We start from the raw sequence: 15,276 nt of genomic DNA, 5'->3' as shown, positions 1-15,276 counted from the left end.
GGGATCCTGGACTGGACACGGACACAGTGGGGAAAGGAGGGACACGGAGGAGGCAGCAGGTGATGGCGTTGCACCGGCTCTGGTGACTCACAGTCACAGTCACCCCCTCTGCCCCCTGTCTCTCCCCAGTTGTCCCTCTGCTCTCTTGCCTTTGCCTGCCTTCCGGATTGAGTATTTTCTATTGAGTGTTTTCTATCCTCTGTTGACTCCTGGCTGGAACTCCTTGCTGTTATTCAGTGGCCACTTTAGGGTTTGGTGTCAGCTGTTGCTTTCCTTTTTTCTTCCCCACACCACCTCTGGCCTAAGAAAACCACATGTTTATTTTTCTTACAGTCCATTTTCTTCTGTTTTTGTTTTGTTTTGTTTTGTGTTTTTGGTTTTTGGTTTTTGGTTTTTGGCTATGCCCAAGGCCTACAGAAGTTGCCCAGGCCAGGGATTGAGCCTGAGCCACAGCAGTGACAATGCTGGATCCTTAACATGCTGAGCCACCAGGAAGCTCCCCGGCTGTCACTTCTCATCACAGGCTCCGTAAGGTCGCGTCAGGCTACCTCTGTGTAGGCTGGGAGCACTGTGGGGTGCGCTGGCTCCTGGCTGTCCTGCGTCATGCAGTGGACACCCATAGGTGCAGGGGCCCTGGGGTACTTACAGCCAGTGGTCTTTTAATGGCATTAAAATAAAGGGAGTCCTGAAGCTGCTGCTGTGCCAAAGCGGAGCCCCAAACCATGGAATAGTTTTAACATTTCAATTAAACAAATTAATGTGGTTGCCACCAAAAACAACAATGTGGATGCAGGTGAACCCAGAGACACCACTTGGGGGGGGCAGCCACCCCGAGCGCACACCGTGGCTTCTGTTTATGGGAGATTCAAGAGCATTGTCTGTCAGTGGTGGGCCAGGGATGGGGAGGGGGCACGAGGGGGCTTCTGAGGCTGGACGTTCTACGTCTCGATCCGGTGCTGCCCAGCACCAGAAGGAAAAAGCCCACCAAGCTGCTCACACTTCAGATGTGTGCAGGGGAGTGTGTGCGGGTAACACCTCAAGGCAAGAACACAGCGGTGTGCTGCCGCGTGGGTACCCGGGTGGATGGAGGGATGGATGGGTCCGTGCAGGGCGCTCCTGCGAAGTTGCCCCCTGGTTCTCGGCGGTCAGTGGCCTGTCTCACAGGCGACCACATCAGAGTCTCTGTAGGGGGCCCAGCCCCAGGGCCCTGCAAGAGCCCGGCTCACCGTCCACTCGGACCACGAGCCTGCGCTCAGAAGCACCCAACCCCGCTACTGCCGTCCTGGCCACATGGTCTCCCCACCGCAGCTGCCCTTGTAACGGCGGCTGGACGCTGGACTGATTATCTCGCCCATTTATCCACCAGAGCCCAGGCCTCGCGGCCCCAGGGAGCAAATACGATGCTCCAGCTGCTTAACGGCTTCCCCATCAGGAAGGCTGTTTTGCCAGCGAGGGCTGCGTGTCTCTCCCTGGGGACACACGGGAGCAGGCCTGCAGCAGCCGTGGGGCAGCCGCAAGCGAACACAACCTCCTGGTGAGGCCAAAACGCGCCTCCAGACAGAGAGCGGACGGGCACAGGCCGTTCCCGGGGTGAGGCCACCATCCAGGTGTGTGCCGGCCGCCCTGCTGTCCCCCTGCTGTCACAGTGCCCAGCTCGGCCCTCGCTTCCCCGCCTCCTGCCCTCGCCCAGCCCGGGATTGCCGGGCACTGCTGACTGCAGCCAGCTTGGGGGCAGGGGCTGGAGCCGCACAGAAAGAAGGGACCCGGGGGGCACCTGACAGAGTCCACGGTGCCTGCTCGCTGCCCAGACACAAGGCCAGGCCGGCTTTGCCAAAGAGCCTCTTGGATGCACTGCCTTTGGCAAAATCGTCCTTGGCAGCCTGGGCCAGACGGAGCCTCCGCCTCCGCCTCCACTCCCGAATTCCTGGATCTCTCGTCTGATCTTGAAAAGCCAGACGCAACACCAAAAAGAAGCCCTGGCGGAGCTTCCCCTCGCTATCGCTGGCTTCCCAAGCTGGGCAGGAGCAGCCCACCTTCCTGAGGCCCCTCAGAGCCAACTGCCACCTGCTCCCGCTCCCGCTCCGGCCGCGGGAGCCCCGTTCCCAGGGACACGGTGGGGGGTGCATTTCTTCCCGCAGTTGCCCTGGGATTTCCAGGGCGCTCTCCTCCGTGTCCCCCCCACACACACACGCTGCCCCCCAGATCCCTCCCTCTCCTCTGATCTGGGTGCTACTGATTTTGCTGTCCTTTCACAAGAACCGGGTTTTGAATATATTCACCATATACCAGTTCTTAATTTTTCCCTCTTTCATTAAATTCTGACTTACTCCCGCCTGAGCCCCTGGGTTGATGTTGTGGTTGTGTTTTGAGCCTCTTGCGTCATCACCTTAAAAACTTACTTTCCATCTTTTTTTCCCCCAAAGGCCTTAACTGTTCCTCTGGACACTGTCCAGCCAACTGTCTCGGGCTGGGACCTTGTGGCCTGGGACCCTCTCCACCCTGCTCTGCTGGGTCCCCAGGAGGGTGCGGGTGGGGCGTGGGAGCACGGACGGCCCCTTGCCTTTCCCTCGGGCCCTGCTGGCCCCGGATCCCGCGCAGGGGGGCGGGGGTGGGCGCAGCGCAGACCAGGGTCTCAGGACCGCGACCGCTCTCCCACAGAGGAGCTGGCCCTGCCTGTGGGCTCTCCTGCCCGGGAGCCAGAGCCTTCAGAGGGGGGAAGAAGCCCCCCGGGGGAGGGTGGAGGTGGGGGCACAGCGCTCTGCCCCAGACACCACCTCGGCTCCCTCCGAGCTGGTCACTCACATCCCACCAGGGCACCTGGAGCCCGCTCCTGGCTTCTGGCGGATGTCTCACTGTGGGCCCAGAGTGGCCTCTGGGACAGAGCCGCCTCGTGAACCTGCTGAGATCCCCGTGGTGTGTGGCACGCTCAGCTCTGCACAGGCTCCATGTCTGAGAGCCTCCCGGCTCCTCTGGGCCGTGCTGCTGCTGTTGGCTGGCGGGTACAGAAGCACACACACCCTAGCATGTGTGTTCATACAGACACATAGTGCACGTAATTCATTACACAAATATCAGGACACATCGTGGGTATACCAGCACTTAATTTACATGTAAACAATTGACTGTAAATTACACACAAGACATTTGTATAATTCACATTTCTGTGTGAACACACACACACACACAGGCCACACAGAATGACCTCAATCCTGTTGACTGCATTATTCAAGTTCCGCCCTGTTTTTCTTTTGCTTCTTGATTCCTTGTTTCTAAGGGGAAAATCTCAACCACAGTGAATTTGCTCATTTCCCCTTGAACTTCTATCCACTTTGCACCATAGGTGTGGAAAGATCCGGCGCAGGTGGACGGCCGTTCACGAAAGCGCTCCCTTCTGGACAGAGCACTTCCTTTCCCCCGTCAAACACCCCCTTTGTCCTGAAAAGCAGTCTGTCCTGCTGGAGCTGCTCCCACACCTCGCCCTCTGGGAGTGTCTGTCGGCAGGCCTTCCTCGTGGTGTCAGCAATTATGTGTCTCTCTGGGGTGACAGAGACGAAACATGAAGACAAACTTGGTTTTCGTGGTCCTGGCGCGAGGCGCACAGCAGCCTGTGTCCCAGTGACTGCGCGTCTGGGCGATTCCCGCCGCCGATTTCCCGCCATCCACCTGCTCTTGCCGTCCCTGGACTGGGCCGCTCCGTTGGGCTCCTGCGGCGGTTTGTCACTCCTCCTGCCTGCAGCCTCCGGGGGTCAGTCCGGGCCTGTGATGCAGGCCTGGGGCTTCTGCCTGCGTTCTCCTCCCAGCACGGCGGCTGCTCAGCAGCTCTGTCCTCCTCGTGAGCAGGAGGAGACCTGCACTGGGCCGGGATCAGCTGCGTCATCTCCCGGGGGACCTGCTGGGGTTTCGATGAGAAGCTGTTGCTAAGTTTGCTTTTTCCATTACGCCTCAGCAACAGCGAGCTCAGCCATACATTTCAGTGGGTCCTCTGCTTCCTCAGAGCTCGGTCCTGTGCGTGTGTCTGTGTGCATGTGTCTGTACACATCTGTGTGTGTGTCTGAGTGTCTGTGCATGTGTGTCTGTGTGTGTGTGTTGGGGTGTGTGTGTGTCGGGGGGTGTGTATCAGTGTGTGTGTGCTTGGGTGTGTGTGTGTGTGTGTGTGTGTCTGGGGGGGGTGTATGTGCCTGTGGGGGGGGGGGGAGATGGGAGGGAAATGGTGTCTTTGGGCCTTAGGGGCCTGCCCAGTGTCCAGGGAAGCTGTCCTTGGTCCTGGGAAGCTCGGCCGCGGGTAGGAGAGGCTTCGGAGGCCCAGACACAGCCCCCGAGCACTGCACGTGTCTACAGCTTGCACTGAAGGAAGCACAGAAGAGGCAGCCAGGCTGGTTTGGGAAGCAATTTAATGTCGGGTTTTTACAACATTCCAGGTCCTGACGGCTCCTGACGGTTTATGCTGATGGTCTGTGAGCTGCTGATGCTAAACTGGGTGCCCCCTTCACCAGACCCACCCCCCACGGCTCCCTGGGCTCAACGGGGGAGAGGCGGGGGATGCCGTGTTCAGGGAGCCCCCGCCGCCTGTGCCTCTGCGTCCCCCCGGCCTGGGCCCGGGGCCAAACACAGGCAGACACTTCTGCATCTCGGGAGATGGTCCACGGAGGGGCTCAGCCCCGACAGCCAAGGGACCCGGGCCCCATGGTGGCCGCCACAGGCCAGGCGAGGGTCCACGCTGGGTCACGCTGGAGGGCTTCTCTAGGGCATGGGCCAGAGGAGGAGGAGGCCGCAAGGGAACCCTGACGCTGTCGGAGGTGCAGCTGGGCTGACACACCCCTTGTGGTTGCTCCTACGACGTGGCCAGGAGAGGGTGGACAACCACCGTCAGCTGGGAGAGGCAGCAATGTCTGGGGTCCCAGCAGCCACCTCAACCCCAAGGCGCTGCCACCTGGCCAGAGCCAGCCTTGGCCTGCTCGGCTCTCCTCCCTGGGCACCCTGTGCCTTCTGCTTCACAAGCTGGCCATGAGGGGCGGCAGGCGGTACCCGGGCAGCGCCCCTCGCCCACTGGACGTTCAGGGCTGCGTGTGCCTAGGTGGCTGGTATCAGCCTCTGTCCCACGTCTCCCAGTGGCTGTGGACGGACCAGCCCTCCGGCCCCTGCAGAGCTCCAGGGTGGCCACGGGTCAGTAGTAAGCCCCGAACAAGGCGGCTGCCTTCCGGAGGATGGCCTTGTGGTTGGCGTACAGCGGGATGCGCCGGTCCACCAGCTGCCAGCGGATGGACAGCCCTGGGTCGCGGGAGCACAGGTGCTGCAAAGACAGAGCTGGATCCTGACTCCGGCCCGGGCTGGCCCCACCTCCACCTAGACACCCCAGAACAGCAGCCTGCAGGAGGGCAGCGGGCGCTGCGGTGGGCTCCCCGCCTGGCTGCAGGCCTGGCCTGGGGCCGTCCCACTGCCCTTCTATGGAACCCTAAGGTCAGCTATCAGGCGCGACTCAGAAAACGCCTGCAAAGCCCTCAAAACCCTTGAAGGAGGAGAGAGAGAAGGGTCAGCCTTATTCATAGGCCCCCTGTCCTGTGCGCTGCTCCCTGGTCCCAGTTCTGGATTAGGGGGGTGTGGGACTAAGGACAGGGGACAGGGTTCCCACGGAGACGCATGAACCTGCCTCCCCCCGCCACGTGTGAGCCTGGGGGCCCCTGGGGCCCCATCCAGCCCGCCCCCGCCCCCGCCCCCGCCATGTGCTCTGCCCCCTGACCTCTCCCAGGCACCCTCCCGGCAGGACACTGGTCCCCCCAGCCCCCCTCTGGTCCCGGCCAGCTCTGCAGGCCCCAAGGCCCCAAGGCCCCCACCCCTCCCCGCCTGAGACCCAGGCCACATACAGAGTTCAGCCTCTTCAGCTCCACGTCGCTCTGGTCTGCGAAGTGGATGCTCACGGCCACGGTCTCGATCCAGGCGTTGTCTGTGTTCCGCGGGTCATCCACGTACCCTCTGTACACCTGGAGGCAGCGCAGGTGTGAGGGCCCCCCGTGGACCCCTGCGCCACCCCCACCCCCCCGGCTTTCTCCAGAGGGAGGGGCCCACGCGTCCCCTGTGCTCCATCCGGGCCCCAGATGCTCTGAGCACAGCTGTCCAAGCGCCGCCTGGCTCGCTCCCCGCCCCGCTGCCTCCAGCACGGCCTTCGGCCTGACTGACCCCACTCATCTCCCTGCGGGTCCCCAGCCTGGCCGCCAGACCCGCCTCCATGGTCCTTAGAAGGATGAGAAAGGGCCAGGGGACTCGGAACCTCCGGGCTAAGTGAAACAACCCAGACACCGAAGACTGCACACGACGCCCCCCCTAAGAAACGCCCAGGACAGGCAACTCCACGGAGACGGGAAGCAGCTTCTCGGTGCAGGGGCGACAGAGGGACAGGGGTGACGGCAGGGGCGGGGCCTCCTTTTGGAGGTGGAAGGATTTTCCAACCAGACGGAAGTGCCGATTGCATCCACGCGCTAAACGCCATTCAGCGCTCCCTTCAAAACGGTTAATCTGCTCTTTGGATTTCACCACAGCAAATAAATAAGCTCAGTATTTTTACAAAGTAAAGAGAGACGGGGGTGCTCCCAGAGGGGCCGCGGGGACAAACCACAGGACGGCTGGCATTGTGGTTCCAAACCAGAAACAGCCTATCTCATCCTGAGATGCGGCAGAGACACAAGCAGCGAGGACCGGACGCCCGCCTGGACGCCGCCGCAGCGCATCGCGGCCTGGACGCCATGTGGTCGTGAAAAAGAGCAAAGGTGAGTGTGCGCAGGGGCCTGGAAACAGGGTCTTTGCAAATTAACCGAAAATGCGCCTTCAGTCCTGACGGCCAGCCGCGCTCAGGCAAGCGAGTGGGGGACAGGACACCTGCTCTGGCCCGAGGGCGGCCGAGGCCGCGGCCACACCCTTGATCCGGAGGGAAAACTGAGCGGAGACGGACGCGGGGGCCCAGAGCGCGGCCGCGGCCCCAGCTCTTCCCCCAGGAGCAGGGCTGTGGGCCGAGCAGGCTCCCCAGCGCCCCGCGGCTGACCTGCGGCGGCAGGAGCAGCACCTGCGGGGCCCAGGACGCCCGGGGGAGCAGGCAGAAGGCCAGCCTACCTCAGCGCCCTGCCTCAGCAAGTTCTCGAAGGAAGCCCAGAACTCGTGGCGGAGGGCCTGCTTCAGCTTCCGGGGCAGCGTCTCCCCTGGTTCCCGAGAGCCCTGGGCGGAGGCAGGCGGAGGCCGGTCGGCAGGGCCGTCTGGGCACCTGCCTCCTCTGGCCACCTGCCCGGCATGGGCAGCGGGCCAGCCCCCCGGAGCCACAGGCAGACGTGCGCGTCTGGCAGTGACTGCCTCGGGCCAGAGTGACATTGTCCAGAGCCCGTTGTCCACGTCAGCCCATGGGGCAAGGGTGTCAGGCCAGAGCCAAGGCCTGGGAGGAGCACAGGCCAGGCACCAAGCGGGGGCCAGCACCCGACCTGCACACCCCAGGCACAAGCTGGAAGGCCATGTCTTGTCCGTGTGCTCCCCGTCCTGGTGTCCAGCCTCTGCCTGGACACGGACCTGTACCTGCAGTCCCCTCCCCATCCAGCGAGGGGACCCTCTCGTCCACGTCACGTCCATCCACGGGGGCCCTGGAGATGCCCTTGCCCCTTGCTGGCTGCAGTGGGAGGACCCTCAGATGCCCCTTGGCACCTCCCTCAGGCTACAGACACCGCTCAGAAGATGCCCATTGGCAGGAGAGACCAAAGTGCGGACGAGGGAGGCTGAACGGTGCCCAAGAAGCCGTGGGGCGGGGGACCTGGCCTGGGCTCAGAACCACACTCCCTCGGCTGGAGGGCACGGGGGTCATGGCTGCAGGAGCAGGAGCCACCTGGAGCCCTGGGACCCTCGCTGGGGTCTGAAGACCCTCGGTGGCACAACTGCCCCTGCACCCATTATCCTGCTGCCCAGCAGGGCCGCGGGGTGGGTTCTGGGGACACCCGGGCTTGTTGCTGAGCTGGGGAAACAGCGGACTCCCTGGAAACAGGCTCAGACAAGAGGCCCCAGACAGAGCCGCATCCAGACGCTGCGCCAGCTGGGGCTCCTGCCAGGACCAGCTCTTCCGAGCCCAGAACGACGGCAGGGGTGGATCATGGGTCAGAACCTGAGTGGTCGGGCCCACAAGGGCAGGACAGGCCTGGGGCCTTCTGGAGCCCTGTTCTGTCACCACAAGGCCTCTGGGGTGCAGGCCACATTCACGCAGCTGCTGTCCCTGAGCTGAGGCGCCAGTGTCTCCCATCCCCACCCCAGACAACTCCGTCTTGCCCTCGGGCTGCAGCTCCAGCTGGGGGACTCGCGTCTGCCCCCCACCCCCTGAGCTCTGGAGCAGCTCCAGCCATGAGCCCGTGCCCAGAACACGGTGGGCACTTGGAGCTTATACCAGGAGCACCTGGACGGTTCTCACGGCTGCAAAATGAGGAACTAGGATGGAGAAGCCCGCCTCAAATGGCGAGGACCCGCCTTTGTCATTCAGGACCCGGGACAGAGCCCAGGCAGGGCAGGGCAGGGACCACGGTGGGGCCCGGGCATGGTGCAGGCCCTGGCTCACCCCCGGAAGGGCCCAGTGCTCGGACAGGGAGCGCTTCACCACCAGCACTTCCAGCATCTTCTTTATGCTCTTCCTGCAGATGGCTCCGTCCTGGTTCCTCTTCCAGCTGCAAAAGGGATGCTCTGATGCCAGCCGCTCCCCTGCCCCAGGGGAGTCCATGGGCGGACTCCTCCTCCGAGCACTCGCTCCAGGGGACAGGGACAGCCGCCTGGTAACCTCCCCCCCTCCTCCCCAGCCACGGGTCGACCTAGGACAGGTGGGCCTTCTTGGAGCTTTCCTTTTTTTTTGTCTTTTCAGGGCGATACCCATGGCATAGGAGGTTCCCAGGCTAGGGGCTGAGTCGGAGCTGTGCTGGCCTATGCCACAACCACAGCAACAGCTGGATCCTCAACCCACAGAGTGAGGCCAGGGATCAAACCCGCATCCTCATGGATCCTAGTCAGGTTTGTTACCACTGAGCCACAACGGGAACTCCTGAGAATGCTTTTCTATCAAAAGCTTGAAAGAAGCACAGGCCCTGGACCCAACCATTCCACCCCTGCAGCTCTTTGGAAAAGCCAGGTGGACTTATATGGATTTTCATTTTGTCTGCGTCGTGGGCCCTGGCCCCCCCCGTCGTGGCAGGGAGACCCACGGCAAAGTAGGGCCAGCCTGGAGGGAGGGGCCCGGCCATTCCTGCCCTGTGAGGCCCCTGCCATGAGGCTGGCACCACGTGCCAAGTGCCAGCTGTCCTCCGGGCTCTGGGAGCCTGGGGGTGGGGCGCCGGTGACCCTGCGTCCCCATCGGGCTACTCACCGGGTGATCACAGGCTGCAGCGTGTGGTTGGGGCCGAAGCAGACCAGGTCTCCGCGACCCCGCAGCCCCGTGCGGCCCATGGGGTTCCTGGACGGAGAGGGCTCCACTCAGCCCATGCCCGCAGCTGGGAGAACAGGCCGGGGCAGGAAGGATGGCCGGGGGAGGGGGCGGCAGGGGGGGGCCCCTCCCGGGGCAGCGTGCCGGCTCTGTCCAGGCCTGGATTCTCAGAACCCAGGCAGCTCTCCTGGACAGGAGCAGAGATGAGGCTGCCGCACGGGGCCCTGGACGGACCCGACACCTCTGGCTCCTGACTAGTCTGGCCGACTCTGCGTCACCCACTGGGGTTGCCCCTCAGAGACTCCAGGGGAGAGACGGGGGCTCAGGTTACCTTGGGGTGGCTAAGAAAGGGAGCAAAACGCAGCCCACCGCAGACGCAGGAGGCCACAGGGGCCACCCATCCCCCAGAAATCACCTGTCCGGCCTTCGTACCACATCCAGAGGCCTCAGCACTCCTGCGAGCTGGCGCCCAACGGTCCCCTGTGACACTGTCCCGCTCTCTTGCTGAAGGCCAGGCCCCCCGCCCCCTCCCCTGTGTAGGGCCGGAGACGCTCCGGGTCCCCTCTGTTCTCATGCCCCCCTGCTGCCACCCCCTCCTCCCCCAGCCTCGGCCTGGGCAGAGCCACGACTCCTGTTCCAGAACATTCCCGAGGGGCCCTCAGCTCCCGCCTGCTCCCTGCATCCAGGCTGCCTGTGGCCCCTCCCTGGAGCTGCAGCCCCTCCTCGGCCTCTGGCCCTGCTGGTGCTGGCCCCCCAACAACCCTCTGGGGGGGCTCTGACCTCCAAACCCAGCAGGGCACGGGCAGGGGGTGTTCGCTAAGGGCCTGCAGCCACCTACCACCTATTACCTGGGAGGTGGGGTCACCTAGCACCTTTGGCTGGGCGTCCTCACCTGCGCAGTGGGGCACAGGGCCGGTCCCTGCCGAGAACAGACTAGAAACCCTCGTCCCACAGGGACCCCGGGGCCTCCCTGCTTCCCTCTCACACGCGAGGCGGCGGCCGGCGGTCCACGTCCTTCCCATCTCTCCACACCGCGGCAACGGAGCCCTGAAGGCCCCGCCGGTGATGAGGGCACGGCGCCCGGCCCACGGGGCCAGCCCACGGCCCCCTCCCCACGCGTGCCCTGGAGACGGCCCAGCGTGGGCCACCCAGGGGCGCGAAGGAAATGCTGTGTGGGGCGTCTCTTGTCCTCCCTGGCTTGTGTGTTCCCACCCAGCCTGGGAAGAAACCCCGAGGAGGGCCGGGTGGGGCGGCACTCACAGCGGGAAGCCGTCCCGCAGGGCGTAGGCCCCGTGGAAGCTGCGCCGGTCCAGGTGCCCTTCCACCGCGTTGAAGCTGATCCTGGACAGAGGCTCCCAGGTGCTGGCAAGAGACGCTGCCGTGACCCTCGGGCTCAACCCCGAGGGCCCCTCCCCACAGCTGCTGCCCTGGGGGAGGACGGGGCGCCCAGTCCAGGCAGGAGGGGGACACTCACTCTCCCACAGGGTCCACCAGGTCCTTGTCCTTCCTGTCGGCCGAGTAGAAGGGCGGGTCGTAGATGAGGAACTCCGTCTGCACAACACGGGGTCGCCCCCCGGATGTCACCGCCCACGGCCGGCCAGCACCGGGATGGCCAAGCACAGGGCCCAGGCCCCCGGGACAGCCCCAATAGGCGCGGGTGCCCGAGCTCGGCCGGCCCGAGGACTCGCACTGGGGGCAGCCGCGGGGCTGGTGAGGGGGGCCGGTGGCGGGGAGCCCCCCAGCGAGGCCCTAGATGGGGGGTAGGGCCACGCTGCGCCGTGGGCAGAGATGGCGCGGGGTGGGGGAAGGAGGAGGCAGCAGCCTGGATGTTCCAGGAAACCAGAGGAGGCCTGGGCCCCTGCCCCATCCATCTGTCCCTCTGTCACCTGTCACCTGCACTCAGCTGGTGCTGAGGGGGCGGGGACCTTCCCTGGGGACGGGGGACGGGGGGATGGAGGACAAGTGTGGGGTCAGCTCTGTGTGTCCTGGACTCACACCCCAGCTCCACCCCCTCCGGCTGCGCGGACCACGTGCGTGTTTCTGGTCGGCCCATGTGTCCCTGTGTGGCCGCAGGGCGCTCAGCCACCCCGAGCCGGGCTGGGTTGGAGTGTCTGGGGGGCACCGCTGGGTCCCCCAGGACACCAGGCCCCTGTGGCCAGGTGGGCGTGGTCAGGACAGCACTCACTTCCCAGGGCACCTTCTCGTTGGGCACCGGGAAACGCAGGACCGGGGAGTTGGGGTAGAGCAGGTGCCGGGCATTCACGTGGTAGGCGTCGCCCGGGTCCTCCACTCTCTGCCCGTCGTCCAGCTCCGGGTCCTGCCCCTCTGAGGCCTTCTGGGGTGCTGGGGACAGCCACGTGGAGCCGTGGGCAAAGCTGTTCTCTGTGGCCCTGTCCCCAAACTTCTGGGCTGCCCCCACCCCCCCAGCCGCCCAGACTGAGCCCCAGCCCCAAAGAGGGCCCCTCCCTGTGCCCCCCCACACTGCGGCCCCCAGAGGAGGCCTGGGCTTGGGCACCGCTTCCTTGTGCAGCCACGAGCAGAGCCCTCGGTCAAGAGCTGGACGCCAGGGCCCCACAGGAGCCTGTCCAGTTAAGGGGCAGCCTGCTCCTTCAGGGCAAGCAACACCCAGGAAGGGCCACCACGCCCATTTCTTGGCTGGATGCAAATTTTGGAACAAAGGCTTTGCTTTCTGTCGCCCAGTTGCTAGGACAGTGCTCAGGTACCTCCTGGAGCTGCCCCCACTTGGTAGCTTGATGACAGGAGGACGGGGACTGGGCCAGGCCACCTCTGGATTCCCCCAGCCTGGTCACTGGGAGACTTGGCTGCACTGGGCACGTGCACCCCTGGGGCAGGCCATGCTGCCCTCCTCCCCACCGACCCCCCAGTGCCAAAGAACACAGGTGGGCAGAGACTCACCCAGGGTGGGGACGCCCTCCTCGGAGCCGAAGCCACTGTCCCTCAGGGCTCTCACGACCCAGTGCAGCGCTCTGGCCATCTGGGCCACCTGGAAGGCACATTCCAGACAAGGTTTGGCCAAACCTGCCCCTACACGGAATGCCCAGCCCTGCCTGCTCCTGTAGCAGGGCCTGGCCAGAACAGCTGGTCCTGCTGTGGTGACACCGGTGTCCAGGCCGCTCTGCTTCCCTCAGAGTCATGGCCGCTGACCACCAGCAGCGCCTGCCCGTGAGACACAATGGCCACTGGTCCCAGACACCCTAGAGGCCTTCAAACCAACGTGAAGTCCATGAGACCTGAGCCACAGGCAGAGGGCACATGACCGAGGAAAGAAACTTCAGGAGGCCACGCATGCTCAATTACAGGGGACAGTGGGAACCGGGGAGATCAGTAGTGGCCAGAAGAATGCAGCTCAGCAGTGCTGCACCATTTCAGGGGTATCAGCAACCAGGGACCCACAGGGGAAGGCACCAGGGCAGCCCCCATGTGCAGGGACCCTGGGCAAGGCTGGCTGTCGGTGGACATCCCAGCAGTGCAGGGGCCCAGCCAGGCTGGGAATGGGCAGCTCTCAGGGACAGCACAGGGGCTCAAGTACTGCCACTGGGGGCTGCTGGGGACAGCGGGCACAGAAGGCACAGATCCTGGAGCCAGAGCACCAGAGTAAGGAGGACCCAGGACGGGTCCACAGGGTGATGGGGGGGGATGCAGGATCAGAGCTCCCTGCCCCACCCAGCAGGAGGGGCAGGGAGGGGTGGGGACCCGACCTCTGCCCAATCCACCCCTCCTTGTCTGGAGTCTTGAGGCCTCCCAGACCACCAGCCTCTGCGTCCACCTCGCTCACTGTGCTTATTGAGCCACACTGTGGCAATGAACTTCTATGTCTGTGCCTCCCCCATACTTGGAATGCTCGAGGATGAGACAATGCCTGTCCCCCCAACATTCTCAAGGCCAGCCCTGGACAGGCATGGAGGGGACACATAGGAAACATGGGATGGATGGATGAGTGATGGATGGATGGATGGATGGATGGATGGATAGATGGATGGGTGGATGGGTGGATGAGTGAGGGATGGATGGAGATGGATGGATGGGTGGATGGGTGGATGGGTGGATGAGTGATGGATGGATGGGTAGATGGATGGATGGGTGGATGGGTGGATGGGTAGATGGATGGATGGATGGGTAGATGGATGGATGGGTGATGGGTGGATGGGTGGATGGGTGATGGATGGATGGGTGGATGGATGGATGAGTGGATGGGTGATGGGTGGATGGATAGATGGATGGGTGATGGGTGGATGGGTGGATGGGTGATGGGTGGATGGGTGGATGAGTGAGGGATGGATGGGTAGATGGATGGATGGGTGGATAGATGGATGGGTGGATGGGTGGATGAGTGAGGGATGGATGGGTAGATGGATGGATGGGTGGATGGGTGATGGGTGGATGGATAGATGGATGGATGGGTGATGGGTGGATGGATGGGTGGATGGGTAGATGGATGGATGGATGGATGGGTGGATGGGTAGATGGATGGGTGGATGGTGATGGATGGATGGGTGGGTGGATGGATGGATGGATGGATGGGTAGATGGATGGATGGGTGAATGGGTGGATGAGTGATGGATGGATGGGTAGATGGATAGATGGATGGGTGGATGGGTGAATGGATGGATGGACGGATGAATGGATGGGTGAATGGGTGAATGGATGGATGGATGGATGGATGGATGGATGGATAGATGGATGGATGGGTGGATGGGTGGATGAGTGATGGATGGATGGGTAGATGGATGGATGGGTGGATGGGTGGATGGGTGGATGGATGGATGGATGGGTAGATGGGTGGATGGGTGGATGGGTGATGGGTGGATGGATGGACGGATGAATGGATGGGTGAATGGGTGAATGGATGGATGGATGGATGGATGGATGGATGGATAGATGGATGGATGGGTGGAGGGTGGATGAGGTGATGGATGGATGGGTAGATGGATGGATGGGTGGATGGGTGATGGGTGGATGGATGGATAGATGGGTAGATGGATGGATGGGTGGATGGGGGTGATGGGTGGATGGATGGACGGATGGATGGATGGGTGAATGGGTGAATGGATGGATGGATGGGTGGATGAGTGGATGGATGGATGGGTGGATGGGTGGATGGGTGATGGGTGGATGGATGGGTGGATGGGTAGATGGATGGATGGATGGGTAGATGGATGGATGGGTGGATGGGTGGATGGGTGATGGATGGATGGGTGGATGGGTGGATGAGTGGATGGGTAGATGGATGGATGAGTGGATGGGTAGATGGATGGATGGGTGGATGGGTGGAGGGATGGATGGATGGGTGATGGGTGGATGGATGGATGGGTGGATGGGTAGATGGATGGATGGGTGGATGGGTGGATGAGTGAGGGATGGATGGGTGGATGGATGGATGGGTGGATGGGTGATGGATGGGTAGATGGATGGATGGGTGAATGGGTGAATGGATGAATGGATGGATGGACGGATGAATGGATGGGTGAATGGGTGAATGGATGGATGGATGGATGGATGGATGGATGGATGGGTGGATGAGTGATGGATGGATGGGTAGATGGATGGATGGATGGGTAGATGGATGGATGGGTGGATGAGTGGATGGGTGATGGGTGGATGGATGGGTGGATGGGTAGATGGATGGATGGATGGGTAGATGGATGGATGGGTGGATGGATGATGGATGGATGGGTGGATGGATGGATGGGTGGATGGGTAGATGGATGGATGGATGGATGGGTGAATGGGTGATGGGTGGATGGATGGATGGATGGGTGATGGATGGATGGGTGATGGATGGATGGATGGGTAGATGGATGGATGGGTGGATGGGTGATGGGTGGGTGGAT

General features: G+C 62.9%; 1 protein-coding gene and 2 non-coding genes across 8 annotated transcripts in view; all 3 read right to left on the bottom strand.

Annotated features, from left to right (window-relative positions):
- Positions 1–4,374: 4,374 nt before the first annotated feature.
- TRPM2 (transient receptor potential cation channel subfamily M member 2) overlaps positions 4,375–15,276 on the bottom strand; it is a 50,537-nt gene continuing 39,635 nt past the window's right edge. For 4 of the 6 annotated variants that reach the window (XM_047797911.1, XM_047797912.1, XM_047797913.1 and 1 more), the window contains 9 exons: positions 12,341–12,428; positions 11,610–11,767; positions 10,899–10,975; positions 10,685–10,786; positions 9,368–9,454; positions 8,573–8,678; positions 7,102–7,203; positions 5,862–5,978; positions 4,375–5,290 (listed from right to left, as the gene is read on the bottom strand). In XM_047797911.1, coding sequence (XP_047653867.1) covers positions 5,165–5,290; positions 5,862–5,978; positions 7,102–7,203; positions 8,573–8,678; positions 9,368–9,454; positions 10,685–10,786; positions 10,899–10,975; positions 11,610–11,767; positions 12,341–12,428 — 963 coding nt within the window. In that variant the 3' untranslated portion in view covers positions 4,375–5,164. Of the gene's footprint in view, positions 5,291–5,861; positions 5,979–7,101; positions 7,204–8,572; positions 8,679–9,367; positions 9,455–10,684; positions 10,787–10,898; positions 10,976–11,609; positions 11,768–12,340; positions 12,429–15,276 lie in introns of those variants that run through there. The other 2 variants (XM_047797914.1, XM_047797916.1) reach the window with 2 other exon arrangements.
- On the bottom strand, positions 7,164–7,204 carry LOC125114400 (Z6 small nucleolar RNA). The gene has a single exon (XR_007131783.1). It is a non-coding gene; the product is annotated as a Z6 small nucleolar RNA (small nucleolar RNA).
- On the bottom strand, positions 8,556–8,619 carry LOC125114395 (Z6 small nucleolar RNA). Its single transcript, XR_007131782.1, has one exon. It is a non-coding gene; the product is annotated as a Z6 small nucleolar RNA (small nucleolar RNA).

Source organism: Phacochoerus africanus, chromosome 1 (genome assembly GCF_016906955.1).
Source record: "Phacochoerus africanus isolate WHEZ1 chromosome 1, ROS_Pafr_v1, whole genome shotgun sequence".
Classification (NCBI taxonomy): Eukaryota; Metazoa; Chordata; class Mammalia; order Artiodactyla; family Suidae; genus Phacochoerus; species Phacochoerus africanus.
Note: the sequence above shows the minus strand (reverse complement) of the source record. Positions and strands in the feature narration are given on the sequence as shown.